This window comes from Oryzias latipes, chromosome 20 (assembly GCF_053564925.1).
Source record: "Oryzias latipes strain Hd-rR chromosome 20, Olatipes_Hd-rR_3.1".
NCBI lineage: Eukaryota > Metazoa > Chordata > Actinopteri > Beloniformes > Adrianichthyidae > Oryzias > Oryzias latipes.
In genome coordinates this window covers 2436345-2451954 of record NC_136256.1, presented here as the reverse complement: position 1 = coordinate 2451954, position 15610 = coordinate 2436345, and the positions used below count along the sequence as shown (strand labels likewise).

Sequence of the window (15610 nt, the reverse complement as noted above, 5' to 3'; positions counted from 1 at the left end):
ATCCCTTGCTATATCACGGTTTACTTTTCACGGTTTCGCTACTTCACGGATTTGCATCGTGCATTGTGTTCTGCATTCTGATTGGCTAAAAAAGTCACTCCGCTTCCTCTCTACCTGCGCGTCAATAATGTTGCAGTTTAATATGTACACGTACGTAAATCAGCTTTCCAAATTACGTACATGCAAATCATCTTGCAATTTCCTGTTTCTCTAAAACCCATAGAAAAAGAGCGACAACAACTGTCAATCACTATGTTCTTCTCCCGAACACACACAGCTGCACCGCGGGCTTGAGAAGGATAAAACACTGCAGCTTCTCAGACTGAAGAGCATTGAAATACACCTGAGACACTATTTGTCCGTTTGTACTTTGTATTTTTTTCATGATCATTTTAAATTTTCTCCCGTTTAATTCAATTACTCTCGGGTCGCGGTGGGCGGGGCTAATCTCCGCGATTTGAAGCCTTCTGTTCACATTGATGATTAAAATTATTATTTGACAGTACAGAACAGAAGTTATTTGTTGAAAAAAAAACGTTTTTAAAGTACTTTGATTTGTGAAACAAATGTTTGAGCCTGTAAAATGGTTTGTTCTTTCTTTTCAATGTATAACAGAGTATTTAATTGTATAATAATTGTTAAAAAAATAGAGGTATCTACTTCACGGATTTTGTCTATCACGGGTTCTTTTTGGAACGTAACCCCCGCGAAAAACAAGGGTTTACTGTATTCAAGTTCCAGACACATATAGTTCACTTTAAATTGAGCGAATTCACTGCCAGTTCAATGACCTTTAAACCAGTACAAGAAAGCCATGACCTGATGGGTCTGACTCAAGTTAAAGCTGCTAACAGACCCGTGAAACAAGTCGTTGAAGTCCACTTAACAACAGTTAGGTGGACTTCTGTTAAGTCCAACTAAATGTGGAGTTTTAGTTTTAGAGTCTGTCTTTTCTTGTAGATCCGAGATGGTCTTCTACCAGGAGACCCAGTTCTTGGAAAGTTCTGCAGTACTGGAACCCCTGCCCCCTTGCAGACGACCGGCCCATTTGCCTGGCTCCACTTCCACTCCGACTTGAGTGTGTCTGACAGAGGCTTCCACATCACATACACAACATCACCAAGTGAGTGACGGACTTGGGTTTTGTTGCCCTCGAGCATACAGGGTCCAACGTTGGCGTTACAGGGAGATGATTGACAGCTCAGTAACATTATCTCTGCATCACATGAGCCTCAGTAAGGCCTGCTCTGCTTTCATTGCTCTTTGGAGAATGTGGTTGTTGTTGTTTTTAAGACATCGTTTCGGCAGAATGCCAGGAGCTAATTAGACATTCATCTCTGAGTTGTGGGCGGGACTATCAGCACAGAGTAAGCCCACCCCCCATTTTCCATCACCCATCTGTTTTCACTCTGTCTTCAACTTGAAGCATGGGAATGGAGCGGAGCAGGGAGCTGTACCAGCTGCATCATAGCTAAAGGCTTTCTCAAACGCATTTGAATAGCGATATACTCAGAAATGTAATCTCAATTCTAATTCCTCCACCATCAGAAAAATGCTTCAAGAACTTGTGAAAAACACAAAAAACACCTTTTTCATTGGGGTGGGTCTTTAATGTAAACACCCAAAAACATCATTTAAAAAAGGCGTCAATAGGCTCCTTGAAAAACTGGGACGGACTTGTGACTGACTTTGCTGCACAGCTACATCTGGGGTTGAAATCTTTCAGGAAGTGTATGAGACGCGCTCAAAGCACTGATGCTCTTGTGCTGCGGCGGGTCTTAGCTGGTCATGTGCCGTGTGTGTGTCAGGTGACCCTGGTTGTGGTGGTACATTCACCGACAGTGAAGGCGTCATCATTTCCCCCAACTGGCCGAACAACTATGCCCACAACCGCCAGTGCATCTACTTAATCCAGCTGCCTGCAAACGAGAAGGTGGCCCTTAACTTCACACACATGGACCTGGAGACCCACAGCGGCTGCTCCTTCGACTACGTGGAGGTATGACCCGAAATGAACTCATCACACGATAAATGTCATCCATAAGCTGAATGCTAGAATTATCAGTTGTCAACTGCCACGAAACATAATCTTACATGTTTATTTTAGTATAGCCCCTATTTAATTACAAAATGAGTAATATTTTATAAGCATTTCATGTACAAAAGACCATTACTTGAGTGAGTGATTGAATATGATGTAGTGTGGACTCTAAAGGGTTTGACCTGCACAGAAAAAGGTTAAAGGGAAAGAACTGCAGCAACAACAGACTTGTTTGTATTTGCAGAGTTATTATTCAAATAAAATGTTACTGGTCCAACTAATTTATCAAACGAGCAAATGTGAGCAAAGATGTTTTGAGTAAGATTTTACCTGAAATATCTGGATTCATTTGAATTTTGAGCCGAGATTCAGGGACAACGTTCAGTGTTATCAGCACTGGTGCATGACTCATGATATGACCGTGCTCTGATGAGAACATTCAGAAAGCATTACAAAGTTTCACAACACATTTTTTTTGATTGTCGCACTGCAAAGCTTTAACCATTGTGTTAGAAAGGTTCTGCACAAAGACAGTTAGCTTGGTAAAGTGCCACTTCCAGACAGCTGATGGTTGGCTGAGCTGGTTGTCTGGGCCCACCCACCTCTGCAGGTCCGTGATGGAAGAGTGGAAGCTGCTCCTCTCATAGGGAAGTACTGTGGAACCTCACTGCCTGCACCTATTGTTTCCTCCTCCAACACTCTGTGGATCCGTTTCAAGTCAGACAATACAGTCACTCGTTCTGGCTTCAGGGCTGTCTACACACTTGGTGAGATCTCACACCGTCCAAACGTAAACTGTCACAAAGATGGAACAATCGCATCAATGCTGTAAATGACTTTACTGAAAGAATTGTTGGACAGAAAACGTTCATTCTTCTAGAGAATAACCACACATCTAGATAAAGTTCCTTAGAAATATTGTTCGTTTGTAGCTATTTTGTCCCCAAAATGTGGTTCTTTGCAGAGTTAAAATGGAACTTGGGGGTTTGTTTTTCTCAACACAATTCTGCATAAGTCTAAGAGATGAGTGTTCATGGGAACCAGAACCAGCAGATGACTGCTCTGTGCATAAAACAGAGACAAACCTGTACAGACAAGAGTGACATGAGGCTTTATCTCTGTTGCTGAACATGGCTCCTCTGTCCTTCAGCTTGTGGAGGAACTCTGTCTGGTTCCGGCCAGTTTCGCTCACCTTACCACCCTAACAACTACCCCCACAACAAGCTCTGTGAGTGGGTCATCAACCAACCGGAAGGCTACGTGGTCACACTCGACTTCCTGTCCTTCGATGTGGAGGGAGGGTCCTGTCTCTTTGACTTTGTGGAGGTAGGTTCTGTTTGAATCAGTTCTTTCCTTCTGCTTCCTTTCAAAAGGCAGGGATGCTGACAACATTATGGAAATGTCTGCCAAATGTAGAAGAACCTCCTCAGTTACCAGCGTTAGAAATAAGGGGGAAACAAATGGTTGTCCTCCGGAAAAACAAACATTCTACTGAATATTGAAGCATCTGGTTACACAAAGTATTGCCAAAAACATGAAACTAATATCTTTATAACTAGTATCTTTACACAGATTTAAATATATTGGTTCTTTTTTTTCTTTGGTTTTGATCATTGTTGCGTAAAGAATATAAAATACAAAGACTGTTGTAAAAATTTAAAATATCATATCAATCATGGAAAAAGGTTTTTTTCAGCTCATGTCAGTCTGTTCTGTTATGAGTGAACGTTATAGTGTTTTATGAATGTGTTTTAAATCTTCTGTTAATGGGCTGATTATTTTGAACGTGTACTGTTGTTCAGTTTTTATTGAAAAGTGCACATGTAGAAACAGAAAGGATTCGCTAGCATGCACGCACTTGGTCTGTCAGTGGAAAGAATTTGCTGCATCCGTCTCAATTCAGAGGTCGCCAAAAACTAACCCTTGAAACTTGAAAGATAGTCAAAAAAATTCAAAATGTTGAATAAAAGACCAGATATCACACGGACAACCATCAGGTTCCTTTTTGGTTGTCCTCCGTGAAATCTGGTTGTCTTGGACAACAGGATAACCGCTTATTTCAAATGCTGCTTACTTTGGCAGAACCTTTTAAACTCAAAACAATCATTGAGCTGAAAAACAGTTGACCCCAAACTAAAGCAGCTAATTGCTCATTCATGAACAATAAAAAATACATCTTGCCATTGCTGGAGCATTCAGTGTGATGAAGATACACTCTAGATACCTGCTTGTTCACTTTTGCACAGGAATGGATGAAGCTCAAAATTTGGGTCAATTGATAGTCTGTTTACTGAAATCAACGTTTCTCCGACAGGTTGGAATGTTAAAAAATTCTCCCTGTGTGCACAGCACATGTAGAATATGGCTGGAGATGGGGGGGTCTTTAGCTCGTCATCACTTTGTGTGCTTTTTGTTCCAGGTCAGGGATGGGTCCTCATCCAGTTCCCCTCTGCTTGGAAAGTTTTGTGGCACCAACATTCCTGCCAGGCTGCAGTCTACACAGAGATCCATGTACATTCAGTTCAGGACGGACGCTTCCGTCAGCAACCATGGCTTTGAAGCAGTATATGACTCTGCTATAGAGGGTAAGCAAATTCACTGGATTCACCCAATACAGTGTTCCCTCACTAGATTGCAGTTCAACTTTCGCCATCTCACTGTTTCGCAGACTTTTTCTGCACAATTTTGCATGCTTTTCTTTTACACAGTGCATCGTGTTCTGTGTCCTGATTGGCTGTTGGTCTTGTTAATCAGTCTTTTGCATGCCGTGTCTCCTGCACAGAATGAGCTTTACCAGCGTTACATAATCTTCAGCAGATCTTTGTTTTCACTCTATAATACTGGACTTTTTTTTACAAAAGGTTTGAACTTTAGGATTTTGTGAAAATATTCTTGTCTTTCTGATAAACATGTCTTCTACCCTCTGTGGGACAGACCAGGTCCCCCCAGAGGGGGGGGGGGGGGGGGGGGGGGGGGGGGGGGCAACTCAACCAGGACCTGCAAACAGGAAAGGGAAATAAACACACAAAGACACACAAGCTTTGGGAGGGAGTAAACCTGGGACCGTAACAACAGAACATGAGAAGCTGGATTGTGGACGTTTTTGAACCAATCCAATTAGGGCAGAAAGTTGCTTCAAGTTGTTCAAGTTGTGCTTTGGATCATATGGTAAAGGTTTCTTGCTGAGAGACCGTACTTTCACACAGCTCGCTGCTGTTTTCCACTCCGGGACAGCGTGATGCATTAGAAAACCTCCAATCCCAATCCAATTATCAAAGATCCAAATAGATATAAATATACATATGATTGACTACAATATCTGGGTCATTTTTACTGGATGTTTAATAATGAAAAAACAAAAATCTTTCTCATAAATAAATATTTGTTTATGTGGATTCTTTGGTCTTTGAAATTAGAAACATTCTAGAGTTTCATGTTTCAATAGAAAATGTTTCAAGCTAAGTTAGCAGTTTTCATGAAATCTTTTTAGTAACTTCAACTGAAAATGCTGACATGCCGTCAGACAGTGTGACTGAATACTTTATTCTCAGACTGAACCCTTTCAGAGTGGGATCCAAGGCTTCTCTGCTCAAGAGTTTGATGTTGAGGGTTGGATGAGCTAAACTTGTAGAGCGGTGCTGTGTCTGCAGCTCAGAGATCCCTCGGTCATGGCTCGAATACACCGAATACATTTTTACACACTGCTGAGAGACAAGATTTAAAAAAGAGACGAATGGATGTGCTCTTCTCAATGTGTTTGGTTTTCTAAAAATGAATTTTGGCTTCTAAATCTTTAACTTGAAAGTTGCTTTAGAAGAGTGTTGACCTTTAACCCCTTGCTGTTTGTGCCAGGTTGTGGAGACACTCTGACAGGTCCTTCAGGCACCATCACCAGCCCCGGACACCCCACCAGCTATCCACATGGTGCCAACTGTACGTGGTTCATCAGTGTCCAGCCTGGAAATCTGATCCGCCTGACGTTTAACTCCTTCAACCTGGAGTACCACTACGACTGCAACTATGACTACCTGGAGGTGTATGACAATGGAACAGTGGAGACTGGAAAAAAGATTGGCAGGTGCAAACACGCTCATAAACATGTTTCCATGACTCTCTGTTTGTGTTATGAGCGCTTAGGTCTGTCACACCTCCACAGACCTGTTTTCTATTCCCAGACCACTTTTTACTTCTTTGTCACATCACAAAACTAGATGGAAAGTCCTGAATAAAACAGTTTTTTCACAGAGTGAATAGGCATAATTGCCTCTTTTTTTATTTACTGAGAAGATTATTTGATAATTGCTCATATCAGTGGAATTTATGTGTAAATGATGATTGTTAAAATCCTATTTGATCTAACTAGTTCATTCCAATAAAGCTACATAGTTTTAAGTGAGATCAACACATGTCTTTCACGGCACTGTGGATAGAGATGCAGAGAGTGGAACCATCTGCTGTGACGGTTGTCATCAGAGAAGAGACAAATAAATACTGGAAAATCCATTAAGAGAGTAAAAGAGAGAAAGACTGATACCTGCAACAATAAACATGCTCTTTAAATAATTAGAAAAAAGAACAGACAGAGGAAGGTAAAGAAAAACCCATGACCGTCTTCCCTGTTCTGACCAACAGCTGTTGGTTTTTCTCTGTAAACTGATTATTAAAAGACTTTTAAAAGACTATTAAAAGGTCTGATTGGCCAAGATTTCAAATAGAGGGGCAAAATCCTGACCATATGCATATGAATATAGAACAAAAACGGAACAGAAGCGAAAACCTCAGCCTTGTGGATTCTGCATGTTAAATTACTGCAATGGAGACTAGAGGGGTAACGTGGAATAATGGGTGCAATTGGAACAAATGAAATGGTCTTCAGCAGAACAAGTTTGAATTCGCATTCCTGATGTTTACTACCTAGAAAACAAAATAAAATCATCATCATCAGAGTGTTGTGCACATTCTGCTCAGTTTCTCTGTTTTATCTGGGATGGGGTTTGCTTTTTCAAAAGCCCAAGGGGGACAGAAGCTGAAGCATTGGTCAGCCTGGTGTGCTCTGTCTCACAGGTACTGTGGGCGCTCAGTACCTCCATCCCTCACAAGCTCTGAGCGCCAGCTGACCCTGCTGTTCGTGTCCGACTACAGTTTGTCTTTGGAAGGATTCTCTGCCAGCTACGTGTCCATCAATGCCACCACAGGTCAGCGACATGCCACCGTCAGGGTTCATCAATCAATAACCAGGTTGATCGGAGAAGAAGCTCCTCCCACTGCTGAAATTCACAACCCTGACGACCATACAGTAGTCAGAAAAAGAATCAATGTAAACTCCAGTTGACTGGATAAACTTTACGTATCAACAGTAATGCAGCAAAGTTAGAGTTACACATGTAACTAAGAAAAACATGAATACAAAGAAAACCGGTTTTACGTATTCCAGTTATTACACTAGAACCCACCAAAAAAAACACAATTATTTTTAAGCTGACTATCACGGGTCTGTGGGCAAAAAAAACCTGGAGGCCGCTGCTTTAGAATATTTCATGTTCATGTCCTTTCAAAAGGTTGATTTATTTTACAATGAAGTGAACATCACAGTGTTCCACCATGTCAAACAATGTCAGGTGCCTTAGCCTTGTGCCTCCTTGTCTTTACAGTTTATGAGGGTTCAAGATTGTTTTCTGGTGTTTATAATGAAACCCATCATTTGGTTTCTAATATTTCTGCTTTGTATTTTTCTTTTCTACATAGACTGTGGAGAGACCTTTACCTCCCCCACAGGCTTCTTTACGTCTCCCAACTATCCTGATTACTATCCTAACAACAGAGACTGCACCTTCAAGATTATTGTTGAGCTCAACATGCAGATTCTGTTGAACTTCACCAACTTCCACTTAGAGGGCTTCCCTCCTTCCTGCAACTTTGACTTTGTGGAGATCCGGTAAGACAGGAAGGTCACATGATCATTTAAATGATGAATTAACGGTGCGTTAACTATAAATATTTGTTCATCAGTATACTAAATCTGTGTTTTTAAATCTTCATTTTGTAATTCTCTTTATGTAAAAGAACCTGAATCATGTCATGTGGTCATAACCATGTGACCTGTAGCATTGTGTCAACTGTGTGCGTTTGTGCTAGAGCACATTGGGGCATTGGGGTTCATCCAAAGTGTTATTCGTACAATCATGTAGCAACACCAAGAGCCTGGTTGGCATTATGAACTACTTCTATCATCTGCAGGGATGGGGGCTATGAGACATCTCCCCTGATCGGCAAGTTCTGTGGAGAACAGAAACCTCCAGCTTTGGTGTCACACAGCAACCGCTTGTGGGTTCGATTCCACTCTGATTCCACAACAAGTCATTCTGGATTCACTGCCCACTGGGATGGAACTCAAACCGGTCAGTTTATGCTTCTATTGGGTCAGATCAGGAACAGCCTGACTTGTTGACGGCGTTGCTTTGGTTTTTGAGAAATTAGCATTTTGATGTTCCTTTAGCCATGAACGTTAGCAGTACTGAGCTGTTCCCAGGTGCTCGTCTTCTGAACCAGAAGCTCTCACTATGTCTGGGTGTGGAGTAGAGGATGATGGAGTTTCACTCCTGTTCCATCCCACTCCCACAGAGAGTAATCCTGTCCCGTTCTGCTCCTGATTATCTGACTCCCACTCCCATTCAAACTCCTGTCCTGCTCCCTTATATTTTCATCTTTATTGTTATTCATAATTCTCATGATTTTTTTTATTACATCGGGCTTCTGTACCAGCTGTCTGAACTTAACAGAACAGTCTTTCATCCTTACTTTTCTCTGGATCGGGTAACTTCTGGGTAATGTAGTTATGACAGACCGACCGGCCGACCGACCTTATTGCAGACTCAGGCTCTGCCTTTACTTATTTTGTCCCCAGGCCTAGCTGCATGACGACAGTGGGGAAATGAATTCCCATCTGAGCAAAACCCTGACAGAAATGTTCTCATATCAGTCTGTCACCTGTATCTATCAAAGATATGTTTTTTTGCTTCTCTTATGTATGTTACTGCTCTTTTGGAAATTGACCTTTAACCTCATAATCAAAGTAAACGTACATTAACACACACAAAGAATTTCCCACAACATCAGGCTCCACCTCACAACTTATCCATTCAACTTCTTTTAGAAATAAACATACAACACTGTGACTCTGTGAAGCTCTTTTCTTACTTCTGCGGATAGATGTTTTGATTCTGATATTGTATTGGCTTATGTGAGTGACCCTTTGATTGGCCGCTAACCGTAGAATTGTGCACTCCAGAACGCCCATCGCAACTGTGGGGCTGAAAAACTGGCTTCAGATAAACCAATGAGTCATGTGACCCGCAGAATTCATCCATCTGTTAAACAGTCTTAGCATGCCTTTCACTCGCCTTGTTTTTGCTTTTTAACTAGCCTCACCCTTTACAACCTGGCCTAAACAGAAAAGCATACATGCAAATTAGAGGTGTGACTTGACAAAACATAACAAATACAGCCACCATCCTGATACTGACAGCATATTATATCCATTCAAATATTAGTCTTTAAAACAGAAAGTCTAAAATTCCTGTAATGCCATATGTAGATGTAGAAACAAACCAATAATCTTTTGATTCTTCCACTTCCTTTTTTTCCCAAATACCTTTCTATGTTTGCTTGTCTTCTTCCCAGGTTGTGGAGGGACATTAACAACTGCTACTGGGGGGTTTTCCTCTCCCAATTACCCCCTGCCTTACCACCCCAATGCCGAGTGCTACTGGAACATCAGGATCAACCACGGGAACCAAGTTGAGCTCAGGTTTTCTGATTTCCATCTGGAGTCCAGCCAGGGTTGCTCCTTTGACTATTTAGCTGTGAGTAGTGTGTTCTTTTTTGTAATAGTTAGACAAAATAAAAACCCGCTGTATCAGGTTGACTGTACATTTAAGGAAACAAAGCATGTAGATCGGTTTCAGGTCAAACATAAAGACAGTTCCCTCACCTGGATGTCTGCGTTCAGGTGCACGATGGCGACAGCGCCGGCGCTCCACTTCTGGCCAAGCTTTGTGGTACAGAGCTGCCCCCCTCCATCAACTCTTCCAGCCACCAACTGTACATCAAGCTCAGAACAGACAGCAGTGTCAACACCGGAGGCTTCCTGGCATCATACAACTCCCGTAAGAAAACGCACACAGCTGTGCTGAATAATGATATTATAGAAGTACAAGATAGAAACGCACAAAATATAACATGACAGGACTTCCAGTGGGAATATGGCAGCAGCATAAATGTGATAATAATGATAATAATAAAACAATGTGGATGAAAGTAGCAGACAGCAGACATACGAAGGTTTAGACAGTTTATTGAGATCAGGAGACGAGGCTGGACTAGACTGAGGCAGCAATGCTGGAACAGAGAAGGAACATTGGACATTGATCTGAACGAGCTGGCTATTTATACTGCATGAGTGTTAATGGGACAATGGGCTCCAGGTGAGCAGGAGGTGGGATCAGGGGAGGAGGCAGCTCCAGCAAGTCTCCAGGCAACTCCTGCAGAGAGAGAGTCAGATGGGAACAGACAGGGATCCCAACAGTCATGATACCTGTGTGCAAATTCCTCCGGAGAAACAGGGATTTTCCCCCGATGAATCTGCACTGCAGTGTAGTCTGCGCTGTTATCACACGACACTTTGTCTTCTCAGGTTCAGCTTGTCTTTTTGACAGAGTCATGCTTTGTGATGATGGGATGCACGGATGAATTGAAGTTTCTTTGTGTGTGATTCTTAACTTCAGGGTGTGAGGGCATCCTCATCTCAGGACGACACAGGGGAATGGTGGAGTCACCCAACTTTCCCAACACTTATCCAGCCAATGCCATGTGCAGCTGGACCATCCAGGCCAGCAGTGGAAACACAATCAACTACACCTTCATCGCCTTTGACTTAGAGGCCTCCTTCACCTCCTGTACCTATGACTACATCAAGGTAAAGACTTCTCCATTCTGGATCCTGGCTGAGGAGATCAAGGCAACATGTTTTAAACGTTTCAAAACGTTTTCTGTTTTTGTGAAAGTTCTGCTCTGCTCTCTGGCAGAAATGGAAGATTTTGATAGTTAAAAACTCAGATTTAAAGGAAGAAAAAACAATTAAATCTATTATGTGATGAAATAATTAAAAATAAAAAACCTTTTGACAACAAAAATGAAAAGAGTAACTAATGGAATGGTGTTGAACTTTAGACATTTCCAAAATCACAGTTTACATAAGGCACCTGTGTGATCAGTCAGTACTCTATTTAACACCTTTTACTTTACTGTAAGTAGAATTTAACCTTGTTGGTTCATTAAGAGTAAGCTCAGGGTCAGGGTCTGACTGTAAACATTTTGTAGCGACTTCAAAAGCAAAACCAAACAAGCGTATAAAGCGGTCAACAAAAAATATGGCAACCCAGCTCACCCCCCCCCCTTCCAGTGTACACAGGGAAAAAACACAGGTGAGTTAAAGTCAATTAATGTCACCGCCCGCAAACACGTGACCCACCAGCTGATTACCTACTCAATAATCTATAATCAAAACAAACCTATATTCATTCACCATAAGAAAGACCAGCCTTAATTCATGGCACTTACACATTTACTGGTATTTCAGCTCTTCATATGTCTTATGTTTACTTCCCACAATGAGTGTTGAGTGTTATTTTTCACAGTAAAACTTTTTTTTCAATATTCCAGCTGTACAATGGACCAAACGAACAAGCTCCATTGATTGGAACCTACTGTGGGCAAGCCCCTCCTCCTGCCAGCAGCACCACTGGCTCCGCCCTCACCCTGGTGTTCAGGACAGACTCCTCCATCTTCATGTCTGGATTTCAGATGATGTGGTTCCAGAACGGTTAGAGACACATTTGGTAGAACAGAAACTATAAAGTACAATCAGCTCTGAAATTGGTTATGGCTAATTTACATTTAAATTCTTTATTGTAAAAGCTATAGTTTAGTTTTTGTTTTAAATATTTGTTGTTACTTCTTCTAATAGTGACAATCCACTTGTACATAGCTGACATCATCAGGTAGAAATGGTGTAGTGTGTATACAGTGTGTAACAAATAACAGCTATGTATGTTTCTGCTCCTAGAAAAACAAAATACGTATTTTGGGATTTTAGCAACACAAGGTTGCCACAAAGGGATCCAAGCCAGGGTCTCATTACGTAAAGACGACTTCTTGTGTGGAAGTGTCATCTGAAGGAGATCAGAGACTGCAAAGTAGTGGTAGGGAGAGTGTTTTAAGACAGCATAGGATGGTGGTGACTCTGGTGATGAAGAAGAGGAAGAAATAATTGCCAAAGGGAGGGTGAGCCCCAGTGGGCCCCGGTGAATTAGCCCCCAGGCCCATCTCCACCCATGCACTCTCACACACACCCACTTTCTTCTGGCAGTGGAGTTTCTGACTGGGTTGTTCAACAGGATCTTAGGTGGTGAGAAGATGCCAGAGGAATGGAGGAGAAGTGTGATGGTGCCCTTTTTTTAAAAAAAAAGAAGGGAGATGTGCATAATTGTAGCAACTACAGAGGAATAAAACTGATGAGGTATACAATGAAGTTATGGGATAGAGTAGTTTTATGGAGTGATATTTCTGCCACCATGTTGCACACAAAACTTTCTAAGTTGAACACAAAACTTTCTACGTTTTTTGCTCAAAATCTTTGATTTTGCTGACTACTTTGAGCGCGACTTAGCGTGATGTGACTGCCACTGGCATCGCCAAAAAGAAATTTGCATGCGTTGTGTCATCACACTTTTTCCTATCTTTGCTAAGTTAAGTTTCGGTTTGATGTGACAAGCTGCCATCAGGTGCTGATTGGTCCAGATTCTAACCAATCAAGTGTCTCTGTCTCATATTGACGGTACTCCGAGGCAGACATTGACTTTGGACTTTGTGTCGGTTCTGTTCGTACGAGGTTCTGCCGTTTTCACCCACTCTGGCCCGTTTGTCTCAGAGTAAAACCCAGAAGGAGCAGCAAAGCAGCTAAAATAAAACAGAGTTTTGTATTTATTCATGTCTGTGTAGAGACCAACGTGTTTAAAACGTCTGCAGCAAAAAAAAAAGAAAAAAACGTCGGAGCTCCGACTCCATCCAGCCGGAAGAAGTTAAACTTTTTAAGATTTGTATCTGAACTTTTGTTTTATTTTAATAAATAATTGTTGAAATATTAAGAGAAAATAGCATTTTTGATGACTAATATTTTTAAACTTTGGACAAACGCTCACAAGTTCTAAAACATGAGACACTGGTGAAAATTTACACAAAAGTTAAAAATGCTTCTTCTGATAAATGCATTGAGTCTCCTGTGGTGAACCATCATTCTTTTGCTTATTACTGCTGTTCATCTGATCTTAAACACGTGTGCAGCATAAAATCATATGTGCTTTAAATCTTTTATTGTTTTGTTTTAACAAACAGACCTTAAAGAAAATCACACTTTTCACTAATATTTTGCTCTGCAGGATTCACAGATCACACAGACCTGTTGATGTAATGTCAGCAGATAAACTTTACAGTTTCAGGAGATCCTCAGCCATAAATTCACAAATCTGACTTCATAAAAATGAACGAATGCTAAAAAAAAAAAGAAAGTATGAATTATTATGAATTATTTAAAAAATGAAAACGTCTTCATCCAAAAATGAGGGTAAAAAGAGCTGGTTCAGCCTCTGAGCCTCGGTAGCAGACACCATGTTAGATTCATATGGCGATTTGATTGGTTAGAATCTGGACCAATCAGCAGCTGTTTGATGGCAGCTTGGTCACATCAAACCGAAACTTAACTTAGCAAAGATAGGAAAAAAGTGAGATGACTCAACGCATGTGAATTTCTTTTTGGCGATCATATCACGGCAGTCATATCACGCTAAGTCGCGCTCAAAGTAGTCATAAGTAAGCAAAATCAAAGATAAGACAAAAGCAAGATTTGACACAACGCACGTAAAAAATGTGTTTTGCAAACGCAAAAAACGTTTTTGAAAGCAAAAAAAAAATTTGAGCAAAAAATAATAATTTTTGAGCAAAAATCTTAGAAAGTTTTCTGTTCAACTTAGAAAGTTTTGTGTGCAACATGGTGGCAGAAATATCACTCCATATAGTTGAAGCTAGACTGGCAGCAGAAGTGAACATTTGTGAGCAGCAGGATGGTTCCATGCCAAGAAAGAGCTCTACAGATGCAATATTAGCTTTGGGGATGCTGATGGAGTTGACCTTGTGTGTTTTCTGCAGGATGTGGTGAAGAGCTGACCGGCCCCGGTGGCTCCTTCTCCAGTCCAGGCTACCCAAACAAATACCCTGAGAACAGAGAGTGTATCTGGTACATCACCACATCCGCTGGCAGCAGCATCACGCTCACCATTCATGAGTTTGATGTGGAGTTCCACCAGGACTGCAGCTTTGACGTTTTAGAAGTAAGATCTGCTTCCACAAACAGCAGCATGTTCCAATGTACAGTTGGAAGGGCGTGGTCACATAGAACACACGCTAGTTCTCAGGAAAACATTCTTCTTCACCACATGGATTGTTTTCATTCAGTTTGTGAACATTTTTAAAAAGCAGCCGCCTAGATTAAAGATATTGAGGAGATCAACTTGGCCATAATTGTGTGACTTATTTTAAGTAGTAAATTAGTGCTTTTAAAGTATCATTGGTATGGGCTGCTGTTTATAAAGTTGTACAGTCAAAAATTAGCAGCAATAGTTTTGGTTTATTAGTCTGTTTTGGGAGGAAAAAAACAGGTTTCATTTTTCATCTGCATAATTTTACCTTCGATTTCATGTTTTTAGAAATGTTACATCTACTAATAAATTATTTAGTTAGGAAGATAAATATTTAAGTTTGAATATTTTTTTATAATGATATATTTAGATTACAAGCCTAATGTTAGGTTTGTAATCTAAATATTTATTTTTGTAAAAATAAACATTTTGTTTGCAAATTAAATATTTAGATCTGACCTAAATGTTTATCTTTCAAATTAAACATTTAAGCTTTGTTACTACATATTTATTTGTGAAATAAATATTTAAGTCCAAAGTAAACATTTTGCTCTTTAACCAAATATTTAGATAATATGCAAAAGAACTTGCCAATAAGCTGAAATGGACTTCTGATGGAAATTGGACTGCTGTTGTTTAAAAATGAAGAGGAGGAAGGCGCGGTCATTGGAGGAGAGAGAGGAGGAAAGTCAGGAGTGTTGGTCTGAGAGTAGAGACTCTGAATGTTGGAACTATGACAGGAAAAGGTAGAGAGTTAGATGACATGATGCAGAGGAAGAAGGGAGACATACTGGCTAATATAAATATCAATATCAACAAGCTGACATTTAATATAATGAGATGTACAGTGGACAAAATAGTTGGTACCCCTCAGTTAGAGAAAGAAAGTCCACAATGCTCACTGAAATGACTTGAAACGTTCAGAAGTAACAATAAATTAAAATTTATTGAAAATTAAATAATATAAATCAGCCATTACTTTAGAGTTATTGATTAACAGAATTATTTAAAAAAAACAAAAACTAATGAAATAGGGCTG

General features: G+C 40.6%; 1 protein-coding gene across 1 annotated transcript in view; it reads left to right on the top strand.

The window, feature by feature from the left end:
• The window catches only part of cubn (cubilin (intrinsic factor-cobalamin receptor)), an 80656-nt gene that overhangs the window by 28537 nt on the left and 36509 nt on the right, over positions 1–15610 (top strand). Inside the window, exons 17-30 of the mRNA XM_023950080.2 lie at positions 961–1123; positions 1809–1999; positions 2652–2808; positions 3192–3367; positions 4461–4626; positions 5894–6119; positions 7106–7236; positions 7787–7976; positions 8279–8439; positions 9722–9903; positions 10050–10206; positions 10825–11015; positions 11762–11921; positions 14303–14484. Coding sequence (XP_023805848.1) covers positions 961–1123; positions 1809–1999; positions 2652–2808; positions 3192–3367; positions 4461–4626; positions 5894–6119; positions 7106–7236; positions 7787–7976; positions 8279–8439; positions 9722–9903; positions 10050–10206; positions 10825–11015; positions 11762–11921; positions 14303–14484 — 2433 coding nt within the window. The remainder of the gene's footprint in view (positions 1–960; positions 1124–1808; positions 2000–2651; positions 2809–3191; positions 3368–4460; positions 4627–5893; positions 6120–7105; positions 7237–7786; positions 7977–8278; positions 8440–9721; positions 9904–10049; positions 10207–10824; positions 11016–11761; positions 11922–14302; positions 14485–15610) is intronic.